General features: G+C 42.2%; 1 protein-coding gene across 2 annotated transcripts in view; it reads right to left on the reverse strand.

Annotated features, from left to right (window-relative positions):
* The window catches only part of SBF1 (SET binding factor 1), a 1592200-nt gene that overhangs the window by 1201911 nt on the left and 367235 nt on the right, over positions 1-23054 (reverse strand). Inside the window, exon 6 of one of the 2 annotated variants that reach the window (XM_078677862.1) lies at positions 4301-4321. The exons of the other annotated variant lie outside the window; for it this stretch is intronic. Coding sequence (XP_078533988.1) covers positions 4301-4321 — 21 coding nt within the window. The remainder of the gene's footprint in view (positions 1-4300; positions 4322-23054) is intronic. 2 annotated transcript variants of the gene reach the window in all.

Below are 23054 nucleotides of genomic sequence, written 5' to 3' on the forward strand. Positions count from 1 at the left end.
GGGTGGTGTGGAGTGGAAAAACGATGGATTTGGGCCCAGATCTTTGGACTGGGGTGAATGTGTGACATTGATCCACATTCTGTCCATCACTGTTGTGTTTGCAATTACTCCTCCAAAAGGAGAGCAGAGGAGAAAATGGCGGAAGGGACCAAAGGTGAGAGACGGCCGGCAGCAAAAGGTAAGTAGATTTTTATTTGTCTCCCCTCTCCCACTCCCCTCTACCGCCCGCCACCCCGTCCCCTGCCAGCCACCACTGGTGTATGCTTATGGGGGGCATGGGTTGGCGCACAAAATCCCACGGGAGATAGGTGAGCACATACACAGCTACCTGAGGCAAATGAGCATGTAGGCATGTTCCCCCTTGACAGTAAAACACCGCTCCCACTCCACCAAAGGCAGGGATGTGCAAAGCTGCACCCACAATTCCATGGGAGTGTACATATTAACCCAAATAAGGCAGTCACAAAAGTGCATGGCAAAGATATCAAAGTATATACACAGTGACCCATGGTTGCAACACAAATACATCCAAAACCAGGAAGATGTAGCGGTACCCTGAAGCATGGTGCACATAGATAAAGAGCGTGAGCTCTGCACTGAGAAGTATGCACCATTCTTCCAAGGTAAGGGGAAATTTCACATACAACACGAGACAGGAGATCACAAACATACTGACAAGTTTTAGGATCTGGTGAGCTGGTTTTTATGGTTGATTTCCCTGATATTATCACAAACATTGCCAGCAGCAAGCAAAAATACATGTAGTCTCCCACACCTTAAAACACAGCTATACAATGTGTCTTTACATGCTCAAAACTGCCCTGATTTGCAAATATGGACCACGTTTCTAGCTATCTGATATGCTAATGAGGGCCACTTTTTATTTTGGTGCGCTAGTCGAATTTCTGTCCCATACTGCCACTGGTTGGGTGTACTAAATAGAACAGACTCAAAAGAGGCAGTGTAACATGGATGAATACCCAGATACTGAACCCGTTTTATTTCTCAGTTTTAGTGTCCATATATTCTATTTCGGCTATATTTTTTTAAAACATACTTTATTAATTTCGATTTTCAACATTTCAGTTACAACTTAATGTGGTTATACACGAATAATGCATCACACTGAAATCACAGTGCATTGTAAGTGCACTGTATCATTGTCTATCACATTGACGCAATAATCCCATTACTCCCCCCCCCCGCCCCAACTTCGATTCTATTTCTTCTATTTCTCTTTTATACTCCTCCCAGGCGTCAAGACAAGTGTCAACATATGAAAATCCATAGTGGTTGAGATGCAGTTTCATGGGTTGATGTAGGGGTAGTCGGCTCTTCTGTATTAGACAGCTCCCATGTCTACAGTAGGTGTGTGAGTGGTGTTGAGAGAAGGTTCGCAGATGTTAAACACGGTCACCTTTTGTTTGTATTTTGCTAATTATACTTTTCTCATTCTGTTCTATATGTGGTACGTATTCCGTAGTTAATCTATTAAATATATCATTGTGAGTAGAATGTGAAATGTAACTAAGACAGAGTTATTCCTTTTTCTCTGACCAGATTAGTAAATCAACTAACTAATCCTACAACTCCAAATCTGTTCTATATGTGGTACGTATTCCGTGCGTATTCCGTAGTTAATCTATTAAATATATCATTGTGAGTAGAATGTGAAATGTAACCAAAACAGAGTTATTCCTTTTTCTCTGACCAGATTAGTAAATCAACTAACTAATCCTACAATTCCAAATCTGTTCTGATAGAGAATTTCACTCCACCCACAGTATAATGCTCCCAGCATCCACAACGATCCAGAAAATATAATTTGCAAAGTTTAGGAAGAGAGATATGTATACATTATTAAGTATAGAAGCGTTAACTGAATTATCTTTTACAAGACTGCAGTTTAACTCACTCCAAAAGGCACTTTCCTGGACAACCTGATAGTGTGTGCGCAAAGCCTTACCCCCAAAACAATCTTCATAGAACCTAACCTTAGATTACAATTATGTATGCGAAAAATAAGTATTGAAAATAATTTTATAATTGTACATTTGTAACCTTACTATTTACTGGTTCACTACACAGTATAGGCTTGGACACAAGGACACAGCACAAAGGACTGAATGGGACGAGGACACAATGGCGGGGGCAAAAAACACTTACAAATGCTTTTAAGCAGTACTTCTAAGCAAGTAAATCGTTGGAGAGTACGTTGTTATTTTTTCTTTTTTTGTTCATGAACTCCTTATCTGTTGATACACCAATTTTATCTCGGTTTTAGCAATCGCCCTCGAGCAGTTGGAATCTGACTTCCTGTCAATCACCCTTCACCAGCCAGCAACCGCCTCTCCATATGCACTACTCTACTCCTCATCCCAGAACCCTAGGTTTTGTCATAACAAAGATTTGTTTACTTACTTTAGGTTGGCTTTCCTTAAATTAATCTTTACGAGTGACAAGTTAACCTTTTCTCCCCTTTTAGGTATGCCCCACATACTGCTAAATGTACTTTTTGCAGAAAAATCTACTGTGGAAAATACCAATATTTCGAATGGGCTTTGGGTCAGCCCATTGCTCATCACTGGTTCGACTTTCTTGTCAATCTATTTTCCTTACTTCCTATTAAATGGCTTTACTTCAATCAATCAGGGACTTGTAAAGCACAGCTGCTCACCCGTGAGGGTCTCAAGGCGCTGCTTCATATTCTTATGTTTGGCTTTCCACTGGAGCACAGCTGCATTAGAGGCTTTCAGAGTTGCAAAGCTGTATCCTTCCGACTGCTTACAATCATGGAACTACTCTTTTTTTTTTTTTTGCAATCCTTTGGAGTGCATGCGTTTTTACTTTTCTCTCCTTGTGCTTCTTTGGTTTTACATTCTAGCATCTCCTTTCTGTCAAATGATACTTTTTCCAACTTCCTCCATTGCCCTGCCACCACAGATTAGTTTTTGTCCCTCATGTACTCCGATGCTCTGCTACCTCCTCGCTCTTCCATTGCTTTTTGTGCCTCACACCAGTTCCTCCATTGCTCTGCTACCGCTCCAACCTCCTTCTTTGCTTTCGTCTTCACTCTGCCACCTCTCAACGCTCTCCTGTTGGTTTTTTTCCCTTCTCCAGTTCATTCTATTGCTCTGGCACCCCTAACCATGCTTCTGTTCCTTTTCATTCTCCCAACGCTGCTCCTAGCTGTTGCTCCTTCGCCTCTCGCTTATTTTACTTCTTTAAAAATTGCTTTTTTGCACAGGCCCAGCATCTAAACACTGCTACCAGGCCACATGATTATTTTTGTGCTCCAACGTTTACATTTTTGTAATAAAATTTAATGTTTGAAAATGTCTGTCTGCAATCTTGAAATGACGGGCAGTTTAAAATGCTTTTTTCTCTCAGAAAACCCATTTCAAAGCATTCCAGGATGGCTCTACAGCATCTGAATGCGACGAACTGCCTGCCATTCCTAATTCTTTTTTATCGTTTTCACTATACTTCACAAACAAGATTTGACAAACTCAATAGTTTATCCCTCACATTTTAAATGAGACCTACTGGCTTTGTCAAAGCTTATCATAAAGTGAGTGTGAAGTAAAGCTGTAATGTATATTTCATGTGATGCAGAGTCAGTACAAAAATTGAATAGTGGTAAACATGGTACGTCTCCCACCTCTGGTCCTCAGCCATGAAACACCTTTATCAAGTCATTACCAGTTCTCCTGGTTGCTTGGACAAGTCTGCAAATGTTCCTACCCTAAACCACTGTTCAGATCATAACTCTTTCACATACTGCACTACAGTACAGCATATAAGTAGCTACATTTGCTCTGCTCGTTCCTCTATAATCATAGGTTTCTTATCAGCTTATACCACTCGCTCATTGGGTACCAGTCTACAATGCACAACATTTTCTTAACTTGCAAGTCTACACAGTGTGAAGCATCATCATGCACTGCACACCTCTTTCATATGCTTTGTCATTAAATTTCATAACTATGTATCACCTCAACGGGGCTGTGAACAAGCCTCCATGCACAAAATCAGATGTACAAACATGGCAAGTTTCTCACTTGAGGATTATCACTGGTGACATGCCCAGAGTGAATGAGAGTGTGATTGTGTGTGCATCAGCTTTTATAAAAAAGATTACCAGATCCAAGTATCATATATTAGTGGTGCATGATCAAATAAGTGCTTTATAAAAACAACTCTATAAGCTAATGATACAGTGAGGCTTGTTACAGAGTGATATAATGAGGACAAAGGACTAGAAAATAGAGCAGGTGAGGAGAAAAAAATATGACCATACCACTCCATCATCCGCGTCCAGCTGGGTAGAAACAAATAACAGTCAGTAAGAGAAAGTGGGAGGGGAAGAGATGGGAAGAAGAGGAGGAGAGAAAAACAATGAAAATAGAACAAAAACTGAAAAAACAGGTCAACAATACATATTCAAATCCAACTCAACAATTCACAAACACGCATTCTTATGCTCCATCATACGCAGAACTCACTACTGCACCCACACTTATAAGGATGTTTGTATGTAATCGGCAGATATTAAAGGTATAAGACGTTAGCTGTCACAATGTTCATCCTCCCCACCACGAGAGTTTCCTACTTCTAGAAAGGACTCGCGAAAGCTAGATGTGGGGGTAGAGGGAGACACAACATGACAGTCTAAAATATACAGAGTATCAAACAGTTCATGCTTGTGAATGGTCAAAGTAAGTCTGAGTTACCTATAGTACTACTCTTAGGATCCTACATAATCACTAAGTAGCTTGCAAAACCAACAAGATCATACACCACTACAGAGCGTGTTCCGTGGCATAAATAAATCGGAAGGTTTTTGTTCTCTCCACAATGGCTTGCTGTGCCTGGAGATTTTAGCAAACAGTCAAAATTAAAATAGTCTTTCCCAGAGCTATCTCCAGAATAACTAGAATTAATTCATCTTAATATAAACTAGCACTCAACACTGAACACTTCAGGAAAGAGTAACATCATTCCACCACAGAAAATATCCCACTAAGGAAAACTGGTGTACCAAATGCAACAAGGTGGATTACTTTATATCACAACACCCAAAGCAATTGAAAATTAAAATGTAATTTTACTGGCTCAAAATAATTGCCAAAGTACGTGCTGCAATTTCTATTGGTCCGGAGTATCAACTATATCTAAAACTTTTATTACGCACAATAGGCATTCTATTTCTGAATACTCAAATTTTGTTGAAGGTTCAGTTGCTATAATCAATCATTGACATCATGGGGAAGTGATGTCTGTATGTTGGAAATAGACTTCAGATGGTCAAAATGATCAAAACCGGATGGAGAAAAACATCAACATAATGCTGTGGGAGTGCTCTTCAAAGCCTAGGCTATAAACAATATCCTTCAGATTTGAAAATGTGCTTAGTATATTTTAGATGGTAAGTGGTTTCCCTGGGACAACTAAGATGTTGTCAAATGTAAGTACGGCCTTGCAAATCACCTATACCGAAGTCCATTTATCCAATTTATGAGAAAACAAACTCTCCTAATTACGTTTCAATAATGAACACAAAAGCCTACAGCGAAAATAAATGCTCAGGACCTGATCCATTACGGCACAAGGAAGCATCGCCTCAATTATGTGCGGCCACAATTTGTATACAAGTATATGTCTCTGTTAACAAGTTAATTACTTCGGTAAAGCTCTTCTTAGTGGACAGTCTACCTAACTGCAGATTCCCCACCTTCTGACTTTGCACAGACGGGAGCCAGTAACTTTTCAAGCAATTGGCACCACACGCAGCCATTTGGCTCAACCATGACCTTGTCCCGCCTGTGGAAGTGATAGCACAGAGTCTCACATAAGAGCCAACTGTGGGTGCTTATGTCGGGGAAACAATAAAGCATTATGTGACCTCAGACACGGAGCTTCAGTAACAGAATGAAAACCATGACAGTATGCAGAAACTAACATGGGAGTTATTAAAACCTAGAACTTCACTCCACAAAATGGGAAGAGGGGTAGAAAGTGAGAAATCTACAGTTAAACGAAGTATCCACAATAAAAAGCGTTATGAAGGTAAGTAGCTTGTTCTTCTGATGGATACTTATACCCACAGATTCCTTACCATCAAATAGATACCAAAGCAGTACCTCCAAAAAGGTGGAGGGCCTGCGGAGTGGACTGAACACCAGAAAATCCTGCAGGACAGAGCAGGCAAAATGGCCCTCTCTGTGAATCAAGGAAGTAATGTCTGATGAAGGCGTGGATGCCACCTGGCAGATGTGAGGCACTGGAAAACTATTGGCTAAGGCCACTGTGGTCATCTCAGCTCTAGTAGAATGAGCGTAAAGGCACACAGGGGGCTCCTTCTTACCCAAGGTACAGCACATTTTTATGCAGGGGCCAATTTGTCTAGATGAGGTATGTATCTGGACAGCCTACCCTTTCCGTGGACTACAAAACCCCACACAAAAGTTGGGCATCCACTCAGTGCTTGGTAGTTCGATCAAAGAAAAAGCTAAAGGTTCTTTTGGAGTGCAGCCAATGAAGCTACTACTTAGAGGGATATGGTGGAGGAGAATAGACAAGTAGTGTGATAAACTTCCTCACTTGGAAGGGCAACATTATCTATGGTAGAAAGGATGCCCGGGCCCAAAGTACCAACTTGTCTCAAAAGAAGGTCGCAAATGGTGGTTGTACAGACAGTGCCTGCTCTTTACCGACACAGTATGCAGAAGTCATTTTAATGAGGAAGACAGTTTAAGGTGAAAGAACAAAAGTTCACAAGCATAAAAGGTGTGCTCGGTAAGAAAGTTAGAACCAAGTTAAGATCTTTTGAGGTCAAGCCTAGGCAGCGTGCATGCACTGTCTTCGAGACATGCTGTATCTACTCTATGGACTCTCGGAATGCCCATTGCTTTTCATTGGTTCCTTTGTGTGCCTTTCTAAATTCCTTATTTTTAAGTGGTAAATCGTGGCAATTTGTCACTCCTTTTAGTGTGTTGTTCCCTCCTGTGGCAACTGGCTCTGTTACACGTCTTATGTTGCTTCTTGAAATTTAACTTAGTTACGGAGAGCTATTTTTTACAATTGCCTTGACTCGTGTGTTTGGAAAGTTGTGTTTGTTGGCTTCCTGAGGCAAATGTGCACAGCTGATGTGTGCAGCCACACACTTTTTTTCCTGTTTAGAAACACACTGGTTACTTTGATTGCCTGGTCTCAGAAACAAATGCACTCCGCTGAAGGCATTATTTTTTTTTAAACACACACGGCATTGATTTTTTTGTGTGAGGGGGATTAACAGTAAATACACGGGAGAGCCGATGCTGAGGCCCCACCCACGCCCAATTACCACTGCTCAAGTATAGCAACCAGTGCAACTCGAGCCATAGGAGCAGCAGCACCAGCACTACCGAGGACCCTGGCATGATGCAAATCTATTTTTTTGGGTCGGGTTAAAAATAAACATACTGGGAACTTTAGGGCAGGGTTACAAGTGCTGTGCAGTTACAGGAACCCGCCTCATTGTCCTGCAGCGTATTTTTTTTTAATTAACAATAAACACACAGGACGAGCCGATATTCGCAGAGGCCCCGCCCACGTCCCGCTGCCACTGCTCAGGCATAGCAACCAGTGCAGACCAAGCAGCAGCAGCACCAGCACTACCGAGAACAATAGCATGGTGCAAACCTAGTTTTTTTTGTCTACTTAAAAACAGACATCATCCCAAAAACTTTAGGGCAGGGCTACGAGTGCTGTGCACTTGTCTCATTGTCCTGCAGCTTGTGAGCGGAGAAAGGCGAGAGAGGCGTGTGCAATGGGGAAAAATTGTGATACTGGTATCACTGACTGCGTCTGTGGCAGTGGGGTACAGCTGGTTGTGAGGCAAAATTGAGCAGCCCCTTTTGGTGCTTGCCTGACTCCGCAACCATCTCCCACGACACTGCTTAACCGCCTCCACCACTCCTATGTCGCTGCTTGCCCGCCCCAACTCCCCCAGCATCGCTGCTTGCCCCGTCCCTCTCACAGGAGAACAGGGGAGGTAAACAGAAGGGCTATAATTCTCAAACTAATTTCTATTGTGTTTATTTTCACATTAGTTCCCATTGAGGCCTGCGCGGCCCGGCTAGGAAAAATGTCTGTTTACGGAACCATTGAAATATCTTTGGGAAAAGATGGCTTCAATGCATGCGCTGAAAGCTGAAAGTTTGAATAGAATGACCTGTGCACAGAGCGAAAGATGTCAAGGTCAGCGTGGCCTGGCAACAGGATATGTGCCAAAGAATGACTGCTGCTAAAAACCGTATGAGAGAGGAAATGTATTGGAAAATGATAACAAAAAGTGTTACAAAATGAGGATGACAAGCACAAATTTGAGATGAATGCCAAGGGAAAGAAATTCAGAATGACATTGCTAAAATACAAACTGGTATGGACAGGTACATGAGGTGATCATCACCACCCCTCTAATGGACCAATCAGAAAGAACTGTGGACCCTAAAAGTTTCAATTTTAAGTTAGATAGTTATAGAAAAAGGGTATAAAAGGGCTTATGTGGAAGAGAGAATCGGTTCGTTGCTCCACAAATTTTATTTTGCACCACAAAATGCTGTCGGTTTGGACAATTTTATGGTGCTAGAGACTTTGAAATATTTTTGGACTTTAATTGTGATGGAGCAGAGAAGATGATTGATTGCATACTTTTTATCGTGGAAGGGGGGCATTGACAGTTTTGGGAACCTGTGCGATCCTGTCATTTGCTTATGACAGATGGGTTATATACTTTTCTAAATTTCATTTTCTTTAACATGTACTAAATAAAATGCTTAGATTTTGCTTGTCTAAATAAATTGCTAAAATTTCCTTCCTCAAATGAAGTAGATAAAACTATTTTAAATGTCAACTTGTCTGTCTTATTATTATTTAGATAATTGTCATGACAGAATACAAATGTTAAAAGTTTATAGGATTACTGTGATTGAGCTGGTCTTAATCGCCATCAACTGACTCATACTAGCTGGTCCATTGACCAAATAGCGGAGTACCTTGATGTACTTGAGTCCCATTTTCAGGTTAGCATGATGATCAAAATGTTATAAATGTGTATAATGTATAAAGTGTAAATTCTAGGTACCCCGCTAACCAGCAGCCCGCCTTCTGTTTCACTGACTCAGGAGCAGTGTGATGTGTGTATGAGCGACTCGCTGTGTTATGGGCCCCACAGATGAATAAGAAAAATTTGCTCCAGGGTTGAGTGGATAAGTATTGAGGGTTGTTGGAGAGCTCCATTGGATCAGATTTCTTGGTAGCAGAGGTCGGGTTGCTTTGGGTCAGTTTGGAGATTATTGATGTTTTATGTTTAACACTATATGTTGAGTTTGTATTACGTTATATGTAGTTGGAATTTTGAAGCTTCCGCGAAGTAGGAAGTTGATTGCCCTGTATGCAGGCAGGGGGAAATGTGTGGCAAGAGAAGTCGCACAGTACATTGTCTGAATTCAAAGTGGTAACATCGTTGTGTGTTATATTTAGGGACATTTTCAGTGTGAAATTGGTGAATGTATAGCAAATGCAATCTGTGTAATTTCAACCTTAAGAACAGGAGTCAAATATACTCTGACTAAAACTTATCCCTGAGAGAGTAATAGGTTTTCACCTAAGCTTGAAAGAAGGGTAAAGTAGAGGGAAACTAAATTCTGTGGTAGAGAAGAGGAAAGCGCTGTCTACTGGAAATACAGAATTCTTGTAAGATTGGACAAACTATCTCTTTGTTCTAGTGAAAAAGGCAATGGAAATGTTTTTGTGTCGTAACTAACTGATTTAAGTTGTGTAAAATACATAAATATTGTGCCAATAAATTTTGTAAAGGAAGGGTCAGCAGAAGCAGGAGTGGAGCTGACATCAGCAAGAGTCGTGCTGGGATTGGTCTACGTGACTGTGACGTATTGGTTGATTGGTGAGTTAGTGTGAGACACGCTGGGATTGATCAGAATAAAAGTACGGATTGAGGGAAGTTACAATCGTATTGAGAGTGAAAAATCCATGAACATGGATTATTATTATGGAGAAGACAGAGAGAAACCTTCATGATTTAAGAAAATAAAGAAGTTGTTTAAAAAGGATAAGAAAATCGTGACGAGAGAGGAAAAATTGCTTCCTCCACCGAAAACGTCCGCATCATACATGATGACGAAATATGGCTATCATACTTGCATATGGTTCGAAAACTGGCAGAAATACACTAAAGATGATGGAATATTAGCAATTCCAAAAGCAGGTTCATTTAGCACAGCAGTGTTGGGTAATCTAAGAGAGAAAATGATGAAACTGGAGCCGAGACCTTGATCAACTCAATTTGAGGCTCTGATGGAATGGGAGGACGAAATGTACGAAAAAGAGAAAGAAAGGTTTCAAGATGTGAATGAAAGACGAGGCAATATGAGAGGATATGGGGGAAACACACATGAGAGTAGAATGAAAAGATGGAGGTGTGCCGATATGTGGGATGGTATGTATCCAGTAAGAACAGTTGATGAAACCATAGGAAGAAAGTGCACAGAAAAGAGAAGTCATTAGGTTTCAGAAAGGAGTGGATGTGGAATGAGTGATACAGAGGATGAGGTGCTGGAAAGCATTATGAATTGGAGACCTCCACCATATCAGTCAACTTCTGCAGCGGTGACTCCAAACGCACCGCCAATGGAGATTGGAGTAACAGAGACCCCAAAAAGATACTTAGAAGAAAAACATACCTCAGAGAAACAGAAATCAAAACAGATTGAAAAATCAAGTAAAGCAGAATTAGAGAGATCAACGAATGAATTAGCAGAGAAAATCCAAGAATTAACAAGAAATATAGAAGCTGTAACTGTACCAGTAACTATAGGTCCTGTAATATCAGTTTTTGAAAATCAGAGAATAAATGAACCTTCATTAACCATTCCTTTAAATCCAAGTTTGCAAAAAGTAAAAGAAAAAATTTACCCAGATCTGAATGAAACCAAAAATACCATTAGAACAACACCACCAGATTTAACTTTGAATCAGAGTCCAATATATCGAATACCTATGGGTGCAGAGTCAGCAACAGAAACTCCGGAAAAGAGTGTAACTGACATAGATTTGACAAAAACTCCTGTAGGGCCATCATTTGAAGAATTAAATGGTTGAATTAAAACTACAGCAAAAAGATTCAGAACCAAAACTTTTAGACTTAGTCAGACTAAAGATAGATATGGAAGAATTAATAATTGGAACGATTGGAACAGAAAAATTAAAAACCTACCAAGATGAGGAATTAATATTTATGAGTTAAAGTATAACATGGAGAGCTACAAATTTACACTACAGACTATAAGAAACAGCTAATAAACTAGGGATAGATTTTGCGAAAATAAAAATGTTACAGAAACCTTACCGAGTAGATTTCACCGAGAAAGACAGATATTTGAATACAGCAGGAAGATTAACCAAAATAAGAGAATTAATTGTATTACTGAGGAAATGGGGAGATGTAGATCGATGGAGAACTAGATGAACAAAGAAAAAGGAAGGAGCCAATGACAAAATATATTTAGCTTTCCCTGTTAAAGAAAAAGAACCAGTAGTAGCAACAGAATACCCTGTGAGACAAATACCAGGGGGAGGATATGTACATGTGCCCTGGAGTAGACAGGATATATTGTCATTTACAAATGATTTTCTGAGATTACGAGAAAAACCAGTAGAATGGTACAGGCAAGTGGATAGGTTTGTAAAAGTTTCGAAAGTATTGTGGTAAGATTTAGATGGACTATTTGATATAGTTGTACCAGCAGATTTATGGACTGAATGTAAAATTACTGTAGATGGGCCAAAAGAAGAATACCCAAGTGATACATAAACAGGTGCTCCAGGTCCAGAGGTAATGAGAAAACATGACCAAGTCATAACTTTTTTGAAGAACAAAATACCACCAAAGAAAACAGATTGGTTGAAAATCTATAGAACTACACAAGAGTATAAATAATTATGTACATGCTTATTATGAAAGATTGCTTCTAGTTTTCTAATAATATAGTGGATATGAAAGTTTAAGTGAAAAAGATAGGAGTCATTTCGTATATAGGTTTGTGTTTGGTTTGAGACCTGAAAAAGGAGATATGATAAGACACCACATGATGTGCTGGCAATCCTGCTCAGTAGATGATGTTTTGAGATATGCAAAATATTGTAGTGATGATATTAATGCTAGGCAGTGTAAGTTGAAAGAAAAAGCAATGTGGGCACAAGTAAATGTTGCGGAACAACAAGAGGCACAATTTTCTAATCAGACTAATGTAATTGTAAATGTAGTGTATTTTGTAAAGCGCACAGCTGCCCCAACGGGGTGTCCCGGCGCTGTATAACGCTGTGGAACCCTTCCTAGCTCTCCATGTGAGATGCCCCTCCTGGGCACCCCAAAGGTGAAGCCAGGCATCCCAGTGTTGTAGGGGCCATTGTGGAGATTAAGCAAGCTATTGCCCAGAGTTGCAGCGTGGGACCCATGGTTAGAGTAGGCGCCGAGGCGAGAATTATCGAGTCCGCGGACATTGAGCTCAAAGACAGTGGTGGGACACGAACTGATGTGACTGAGATCAAATTCTTTAGGAGTGTATACTTGGGTAAAGAAATTATGTGCATTGGGGGGCAGGCGGAATGTCAACGGGCTGGGGGACAAACATAAAAGGAGTATAGTGCTACAGTTCATAAAGCAGCACCTCCCCGACGTTGTTCTCTTGCAGGAGACCCACCTGATGGGTAACACGTGTTATGCTCTTAATAGATGGGGATACACCCTGACGGCACATGCAGGCTTTACATCTGGGTCCAGGGATGTGGGTATACTTCTACGACGCAACTTTCCAATCACTATTGAACACACGGAGGTGGATCCCCTGGGGCGCTTTATTGCTATCTCAGGGAAATGGGAGGGTTGTCGACTCAATTTGGTGAAGGTTTACATTCCGCCAGGGCTCCAAACACAGTCGTACCATGATCTGGGGAGACTGCTGCTTTCTCTCCTGGAGGGACAACTCCTGGTTGGGGGAGACTTTAATGCTGTGGTGTCAGGGTTATAGGCAGGCGCCCTGCCAGGCATATTGGTTCAGGACAACGATGGCTCCCCAATCTTATGGAAGAATTTGGTCTAGTGGACCTCTGGCGCCTCAAACACCCAACTCAAGAGCAATACACTTTTTTCTCAGGCCCACACCACACTTTCTCACGAATAGACTACATACTAGCACCAATGTACCAGGATGTAACAATCCGTGAGGTGGCCCATCTGGCGCGTGGTATCACGGATGAATCCCCATTGTGGGCACATGTAACTATGGGTGACCACAAGGTGGGGTGTGTGGCTCCGATTAATGCCTGGTATATCAAGAGCGAGAACACTTACAAGAGATTGTCACAAGTTATCGATAATTACTTTGGGGAAAATGAGGGTTCGGTGGACTGGTCGTTGGTATTGTGGGAGGCCTTCAAAACTGTGCTCAGGGGTGAGGCCCTGTCGGTGATAGCGGGTAACCGTAAGGATCGAGAAGCTCAGATTGCAGCAGTAGAAACAGACCTGCTGGCGCTCAATGGCTCCTTGCAGGATGGTGAGGACCAAGATGCGATACACCACCTTCAACTTAAAACAGCGGAGTAAAAGACCCTGACCACGAACGCGGCCAAGACACTGGCACGAGACAGGGAGGGTAGGTTATATGACCAAGGGGACAAAGCGGGCAAACTCATAGCTTGGCTAGACAAGAAACAACAAGCACAGAAAGTGGTAGCTGAACTCAAGGCAGAATTAGAGGCCGTTATCACAGAGCCGCGAAAGATTGTTAAGGAGTTTGCGGTTCATTACCGAAGGGTCTACACTAGGAAGTCCGAACGGATGGAGAAGTCGATGGCTTTCCTGAGCGACATCACACTCCCCGCTTTATCTGCCGAACAGCGGGAGACTCTTGAGGCACCCATAATAGTGGATGAATTAGTTAAGGCCATTCATGATCTCCATTCTGGGAAAGCCCTCGGGCCAAATGGCATACCAGTGGAGCTTGTGGCTATTCCCAAGGAGGGGAAACCCAAAGAGCTGTGTGCCTCCTATAGGCCCGATCTCATTGCTCAATGCTGAGCCGAAGATCCTAGCCAAAGTATCGGCCAACAGGCTTAAACCCGTCCTCCTTACACTGGTACACCCAGACCAGTCGGGCTTGATGCCCCACCCCAACACGGCACTTAATTTGCGCCGGCTTCACGGAGTGCTGGGTAGCTGCCACCGGCTGCACGAAGACACAGTAGTTGTGTCGTTGTACGCAGCAATGGCGTTCGACACTCTGGAATGGCCGTACATGAAGGCTGTTCTGCGGACACTGGGATTTGGCCCGGAATTTGTGAGCTGGGTGCGTCTTCTATATGCTGAACAGCTAGCGCAGGTGGTAGTTAATAATAAGGTCTCGGACGAATTCCCGCTGGAGAGAGGGACACGACTGGGGTGCCCCCTCTCACTGGAACCGCTTGCGGCCTGGAATCGGCAAGCTTCCTCCCTAAAGGGGATACGATGGGCGGAGGGTTGGGAGGACAGGATCTCGCTCTACGCGACTACATCCTCCTCTATCTTACGAAGCTGGGTGAGTCCATTGTGAGGGCGCTGGAAATTTTCAATAAGTTTGGTGAATACCCCGGCTACAGTATTAACTGGGGCAAATCCCTCCTTTATTTCTTGCATGGCAACCCCCCTCCACTTCCGAGCTACTGCCCGATCCAGATAGCTGAAGAAGGCTTCACATATCTAGGTGTCTTTATCACCAAGGACTGGTCTGTCCAGTATGAAAGGAACCTTTTGCCGCCCCTGCAACTGCTTCAAAGAGACATAGCCACATGGAAAACCCTCCCTGTGTCCCTATTGGGACAGGCAGCACTGTTTAAAATGATGCCGCTGCCAAGGTTCCTTTACGCTCTCCAAAACTATCCAGACCTGGTGCCCCAAAGGTACTTCGCCAGTATCTAAACAACCCAGAGGGATCTGCTCTGGAATGGCCTGCCCCGCATCTCCTTGCAAAAATTGACGTTGGGATGGTTTGACCCTGCCGCGTCGGGTCTTGAACCCTGGTCCCGGGCCTGATCTCTGCTTCAGAGTCTGCCGCTCTAACCAGTGAGCCACACTTCTCCACTCCAATGATGGAAGTCAAACTAAATTTAAGAATAATAAGAGTAAGGGAAAAGGACAAATGAACATAGATGAGGCTAAAAAGAAATGGCCATGTCATAATTGCGGAAAAATAGGGCATTGGAGGAACGAGTGTAAATTACCCCAAAAAGTTAATCCGGAAAATAAATCATAGACTCCACAGGTGCAGAATGAGGTAAATCAACAGTCTCCACCACAGTAGCAGGTAGTCATACAGCAGATTCAGGTGCCACTGCCACCTCTCCCACAGAGTGTTAATCTTCAGAAATACAGTCCAGAGACAGGATTCTACGGAGGAGAGCAGGTAAAAAGATCGCCACGTATGACTGCTGTTCCGCAGTATTGGCTGAGATCATATGGAAATGAGTCTGATGAAAGTTGCTGACGGTGCCTAGGAGAGGAAGTGGAGTGCGTGCTTGGCGCAACTCTGGAGTTAGATCTATCTGGTCCTTTTGTGAATTGAAAAGTGAATGGTGTAAATGTTACTTTCCTAGTGGACACCGGGGGCTGCCCGTTCTACAGTCAGTAATTGCCCTCGAACAACCTGATATTATCTAAATATAATATTAAAAGTAGTGTTCTTACACCCTAATTCTCTATTCCTATCCCACAGAAGCCCCATATTGCCCAGTCCTGACGAGACCCAGTATCTTAAGTGGGTCGAAACGCCGTCGACGCCCCTTGGAAACGAACCTTACATACAGTGCCTATGACTCTTGATAGCCATTGTTACATTGATTGTTACACTATGAATTACGTATAGGTCGTTCCTTTTCTGTATATAATCCCTTTTAGAAACCTTGTAAATCTCTGTGTGTCATTTTCTTATATAATGTTTTGTATTTCTTTGGTTCTTACACTACACATTGGGTCACCTCTGCACTTATCTTTTGAAATACTACTTGTATAAATAAGTATTGATTGATGAAAATAAAATTTCAATGATGGTATGTAAATCTTTGGTGTAGAGTTGCTTCTCCTTCGGACACCCCTTGCTAACCTCTGAACTGTTATTAATGAACTTGTATTGATTATTAATTATACGAATTGGTTGCCACTGGGACCCTTGTTTCTGATATAAACGATATACCCTGGTTCCGTATTGGGTAGGGTTTCCTTGTTCTTTTTGTGACGTTCTACAGTCAGATCAGAAGAAATTCAAAACCTTCCTCTCTCTGGAGAAGTAATCCAAGTTGTAGGTGTAACAAAGACAGATTAAAACCCCACTAACACAACCTGTAGAAGTGGAAATTGGTACTTTCAAAGAAATTCATCGTTTTGTGGTATGTGACAGCAGTCCTGTAAATTTGCTTGGACGTGACATACTCTGCAAAATGAATTGTGCCATTTATTGCTCACCAGATGGCATAGCTTTTCAAACAGCTGATGATGATAGTTTGTATATGACTGTCAATAATTGATTCAGAAAGAAGCAAAACTTTCCCCATGTTTGACAAAGAGAAAATTCTAATCGAATTAAAAGAAACAGTTAGATAAGAAGTGTGGGACACAGGAGAAGAAATAGGACTAATGAAAAGAGTAAGTCCAGTAAAAATCACTGTAAAAGAGGATGCCATATACCCAAATGTCCCACAATATAAATTAACACCCGAAATAATTGAAGGAGTAACACCAGTAATGAACAAAATGATTGAGCAAGGAATTCTGAAAGAAATAATGAGCAGTCCATGTAATTCACCAATTATGGGTCTGAAAAAGTCAAACGGCACTTTTAGAATAGTGCAGGATTTGCAAAAAGTAAACAAAATAGTAGTCCCCTGTTGCCCAATTGTACCAAATCCAGCAGTAATAATATATGAAATTACACATGATGCAGAATGGTATAATGTCATTGATCTGTGTAATGCATTCTTTACAGTTCCATTACACCCTGACAGTCACCCAATTTTCACCTTCCGGTTTGGAGAGCGTATTTTGGCATGGTGCCGAAATCCTCAAAGGTATACTGAGAGTCCTTCAATTTTCAATCAGATACTGAAGAAATCGCTAGAAAATTTGGACATGCCAGAAAAATCAGTATTGGTGCAATATATTGATGACCTGTTAGTGGCATCAAAGACCAAAGAAGGTTTAGATACTATTGCACTATTAAATGATTTGGCAGAAGGAGGACATAAAGTGTCACCACCAAAATTGCAGTTTTGTCAACAGGAAGTACAATATCTAGGTCATAAGTTTGGAAAAGACAGAGTGGAAAAGGGGGGGCCAACTCCATTAACTCCCCATAAGAAGAAGAAAAAGTGGGGGCTAAGAACGGGGGAGCAATAAGCAGTCGCAACAGTTGCAGTTTCACAAGAATACCCCCTCACTTAAGACCTACTTTAAGCCTATCGAGCAACAGAAGGGCTCAATGGGGGGAACGGCAACGGAGGCTGAGTTACAAAGTCAAGATCCGGACCCTTTGATTCCGACGACAGGAAATCGGTATGCCCACTTTGGGTTAATTCAGGAGGTGGAGGGTCTATCGAATATGGAAGCAGGACAGTCTGTTGTTTCTGTCAACATTGCATCTGCACCAGCACCTGTACCAGTACCGGCACCAGTTGCACCAGCTGATCCCAGTGAGGTTGTTGTCTCACTATCCCTAGTACATGGTACTCCAGGTGTAGTACAGTCCACAAATCCCACCTTTACCCCGGTTATGGCTGACCCTAAGAAAATGTTAATACAGTCCCCGGAAGTGGCTCAGGCTCTTATTTTGACACAGACTCAGGCTCAGGTCCAGTCGACTTCTCAAGCGGAGTCTGCCTCTGAGCAGGAAATGGGTGCTGCCAGCCTTCAGTATGAAGGAGACAGGATCGGCTCTCTATTTAAGTCACTACGGGAAGATCTTTTGTGTAAGTTCGAAGTCTCGGAGTCTAATCAAAAAAGTCTCCATGATAGGTTTGACCTCTTGGAGTCTAAATTAGACGATATATCTACCCGAACCAACTCCCTTGAGAGTAAGGTCTCTACACTATCAGAGTGTACGCGGGATAACTCCAAGGACATTGCAACTCTAAAAGCACAAAATCGGTCTCTTATGATGGACATGGAAAGGTTGAAAATTCAATCTCGTAGAAACAACCTTAGAATCCTGAAAATCCCTGAGGGAGAGGAAGTAGAGGAGATTATGGGGTTTGTTTGTAAACTGTTACGAGAAGGGGTATTGAAAGATCGTTTGGATATTGATCTTGAAGCGGAGATACCGAGGGTGCTTAGAGACCCTTTTAAGTTGCACCCCGATCGAAAAGCACCTAGAAAGATTCTCGTCAACTTTCAAACCTACAGCATTAAAGAATTGATTTTGAGTAGGTGCCTCTCACGATCTACCCTCCATCATTGGGCCAAACCTTACCAAATTCGGTCTGACATAGGGGGTCGGACAGCTCAGAGGCAGTGGGAATTGGGTTCCAGGATGCCAGAACTTAGGTCCTTGGGTGCGCAGGTACAGATGAAGTTTACTGCCCTCCTGAAGGTCATGTGGAACAATAAAATGTATAACTGTAATCACCCAGAGGAAGTTGACGACCTTTTGATCTTGATGAGAAAATAATTAAGCAGTCATGTGGGTTTGGAATTATCTTGGGGATAGGTGTAGATGGATCGAGGATAGGAGTAGGGTAATAAAAGGAACAGCACTTGATTGGCACATATAAGTATGTATAAAAACACCATTACGTAAAAAATGCTTCACTTGAGTTCTGGTGGGGGAAAGATATAAGGGGGAAAAAATAAGAAATAATAAAAAAAATATATATATAAAAGAAGGTGGGAATATAAAAATAGTAAATCCACTATGGTTGAATAGATGAAGCCGCAGTGTCGGTGGTACGGGGTTCCCTAAAGGCGAAACCAGCGCCTGGTAAAATTGGGAGGGTTCCCTGGGGGTGGGTTAGGGTGGGGTCAAGGGGGGGGGAGGGGGTGAAAATTAAAAAATTTCCTCATATATGGTAGAATTAGTACGTTGGTTAGAGCTCTGGAAGGGGGGTCCGTTTAGGTTCAGGCCTAGTTATGACTATGGCTGTTAGCAGGGTAACCGGTAATAAAGTTCTCTCCTGGAACCTTAATGGCACAGGTGGCAGGAGAAAACAAGCTAGGGTCTGTGAATACCTAAAGAATTCAGAAGCTTCTGTCTACCTTTTACAGGAAACCCATTCAGAGGCTAGACTTTGTGAACAAGTGTTTAGTAAACTAGGTTGGGTTCAGGAGGTATTGTGTTCCAAGCAGAAGGGAATCTCTAGGGGGGTGGCTATTATTATTAGATCAAGGAAGGGGATCAAGGTCCATAAATGGGACACCGATCAATCTGGTAGATGGCTGGTGGCAATTCGCTCTAAAGGTAGTGCTCAATATACGTGTGCAGTGTATTATGGTCCTAATGAAGATAATTCTAGTTTTCTTCTGAAACTAAGGGGTATTCTATTACAATACACTGCACCGCTAATTTTAGGTGGAGATTTTAATCTGGTCTTTGATACTCAATTAGACCGCACCTCTAGAGCTAAATACTGTGCTCCGAAGAATTCTCTCTTAGCTCTTACAAATATTATGAAAGATTTTAATCTGCAGGATGTTTGGAGAATTAAATATGGTGTGGTTAGGGAATACTCTTTCTACAGTAGAAAATACAAACAATACACAAGAATTGATTACTTTTTAGTAGATCGTATATTAATGCCAGATATAGTGTCCGTCTCCCACATTCCAGCTGGTCTTTCCGATCACTCAGTGCTGGAATTAGTAATAAACGTTACGATCAGGCCCTTAGAACTAAGATGGACACTGGATAGAACACTTCTATTAGATGATCAAATTAAGTTTAAGATCAAAGAAAATATTAATGAGTTTTTCAATTTTAACATAGGTACAGCTTCAGAGCAAGTAGTCTGGGATTCTTTTAAGGCACATGTTAGAGGTATATTGAGCTCACAGATGATTTATAAAAGAAGATCTATTAAGAAAAGAGATATTGAAGATCTCGAAGCTATAAAAAGAAAAGAATCACAACTACAACGAGCTGCCCTTTCAGACAGGGATAATATCCCGAAGTTAGAGAAAGAACTTGAACTTCAATCAGCATTTAAAGTGAGAAACGATAAAGTAATTAAAGATAGGTGGGAGGTCAGCAGATTGAAGAATTTTGAGTATGGGGAGAAGTGCAGTGCCCTTCTGGCCTGGAAATCGAGGACTGAGAGAAGCAGGAATAACATTGATTCTTTGATCCAGCGAGACTCAGCGGCACTGATAACTCAGGAAGAAGAGATCAGGGAGGAAGGAAGGGGGTTTATAAGGGAGCTATATCAGGAAGATAGCTCTCTTGGAATAGAAGATGTTGAGGCTTGGTTCGGCCCGAGAGAGTTGCCACATCTGTGTGAATCAGATAAGATTATGTTAGCTAGTCAGATCACAGAGGGGGAGATAAGGTTACAGGTGAAGAAGATGAGCCAGAGCAAAGCCGCTGGCCCTGACGGTTTGCCGACAGAGGTGTATGCGGATAATTTGGAGGAAACACTCCCTGTGCTTAAGTCACTTTTTAACAGAATTCTTCTACATGGAGGCGACATTCCACTTTCATCGTCGGAGGCTACTATTGCTCTAATAGTAAAACCTAATAAAGATCCCCAAAAGATCGAGTTGTACAGACCGATCTCACTCCTAAACTCAGATCTTAAGATATTCTCTGGAATACTAGCAACCAGACTATCAAAAGTTGTTAAGACAATCATCCACCCAGATCAGAGGGGGTTCATACCTGGCCGACAATTTAATGAACTTACGTTTCAAGTGATAGGGGCAATTGATCTAGCGGAGGAGAGGGGACTGCCAATTACCATAGTAGCCATTGATGCTGCAAAAGCATTTGATCAGGTTAATTGGGTTTTCCTCTGGGAGACCATGAAAAGGTTTGGGGTCCCACATATTTTCACTGAAGGAGTTAAGACCTTATATAAGAGCCCCAGGGCTAAAGTCCTGATTAAGGGGGGATTGACAGACTGGTTTTACATCTCAAGAGGCACGAGGCAGGGCTGTGCTCTCTCCCCTCTTCTGTTTGATATATACATCGAGCCCTTTGTAAGCTCCCTGAGATCAGATCCCAGTATTTTACCTTTTAAAATGGGGGAGTTAGAATTAAAAACTGCACTATATGCCGATGATCTCCTGCTATACACTGTCAACCCCATCGAGGCCATTCCCAGATTATTTAAAATAGCCGAGGACTTTGGTAGAGTTTCTGGGTATAAAATCAACAAGGTCATAATGAGTTGGAATAACGTAGTCCCAGTGCAGCGAGCTAAACAAAAAATAAGATATCTGGGAATACATCTAACGCAGAAATTAGTTGATACGCCTAAAACTAGTTGGTTGACTGTTGTTAAGGAAGTAAGTAAATTATTATCCAGATGAGGGAGCTTAGCTCTGAATATCTATGGAAGAGTGAATTTAGTTAAAATGACCATCCTCCCCAAAATAACTTTCCGTTTAATAACATACCCTTAACATTTAACCCCAAAGATATTGCCAGCCTTCAGGGGAAGATAGGATCATTTATTTGGGCCACAGAATCTCCTAGGATAGCTTGGAGGAAACTTAGAAAGGGGCTGAAGCTGGGAGGCTTGGCAATGCCAGACTTGCTTTTTTATTGTAATGCTTTCCAGTTTAAGAATTATAGAATTCTGTCCAATAAGCTTGACTCCACCTCTCATGGACGTTTTTTTTTCAGGCTATGTTAGCGGACCAGCCACAAGGTTTTGAATTTTTTCTCTATAAATTCGGAGATCAAAAATTCTACAAAAAAGTCCGCTTGAAGACTCTACATGCAGCGCTTAAAGTCTGGCAGTACATCCGGGGGGTGCTGGGGATACCCTATTATAATTTACAAGCCCCAATCTGGGATTCCCCGGGCACTCCGGCATGTCTGTTGGATCGGCTGGCCCAGCCTTTGAAAGAAGCAGGCTTGGAAAAATGGGGAGATCTGTGTGTAAACACTCGGCTTTTAAACTGGGAATCTCTAGTAGATCTAACTGGGTGGTCCCTCACAAGATTCAAATACTACCAATTGTCATCATGGTGGGGAAGACAGAGTTGGGGGAAGGAGGAGGATACCCCGATTCTTGATCTTATTAGTAGAGGGAGAGGCTGGAGGAGGGAGGTTGCCTGGTGGTACAACACATTAGTGGCTGCAAAAGACAGTTTAGATCTGGAACTAACGTCCCTTTGGGGTAACACCCTAAACTTAAGCCCTGAAGAGATAAAGAAGGTCTGGTCTGATGCATTCACCTTGTCCCAAAAGATAATCAAACCTGCCAACCTCAGAAGGAATCATTTATTCACAGAGTACAGGGTGTACTGGACTCCTGCCAAATTAACAAAGATATCAACTGGAAGCTATAATTGTCCGAGATGTAACTTCTTCGCAGCTGATGACTTACACATGTTTGTCGAGTGCCCAGAAATTACCAACTACTGGAGGCAGGTTTTTGGTTTTTTGGAGGAGGTTCTATTAACATCAATTGCCTGTAGTACTAAAATGATTTTTTTCGGTCTACCTCAGGAGTATTCGCTGAATAATTCTGCCACACAGTTTCTCTTTTATGTTATTGTCATCGGTAGGAGAGAAATTTGTAGAGAGTGGAAGTCGAGGGCCCCCCCCCAAGGTTCGCCGACTGTCTAAAAAACATCATGATGATTAGTCATTCTGACAGGTTGTGTGGTGGAGAGAAGGCTGCTATGGTCTGGTCCGCGTTAAAAAGATTGGTCAGAAAAATAACTTAAGTCCAATGATTATGCCAGAGGTTTGTGGCCCTGTCCTCCCAGTCAGCGTGGAGATTGGGAGTTGGACGAGGAGACAGCCTAA

This window comes from Lissotriton helveticus, chromosome 1_1 (assembly GCF_964261635.1).
Source record: "Lissotriton helveticus chromosome 1_1, aLisHel1.1, whole genome shotgun sequence".
NCBI classification, from domain to species: Eukaryota; Metazoa; Chordata; class Amphibia; order Caudata; family Salamandridae; genus Lissotriton; species Lissotriton helveticus.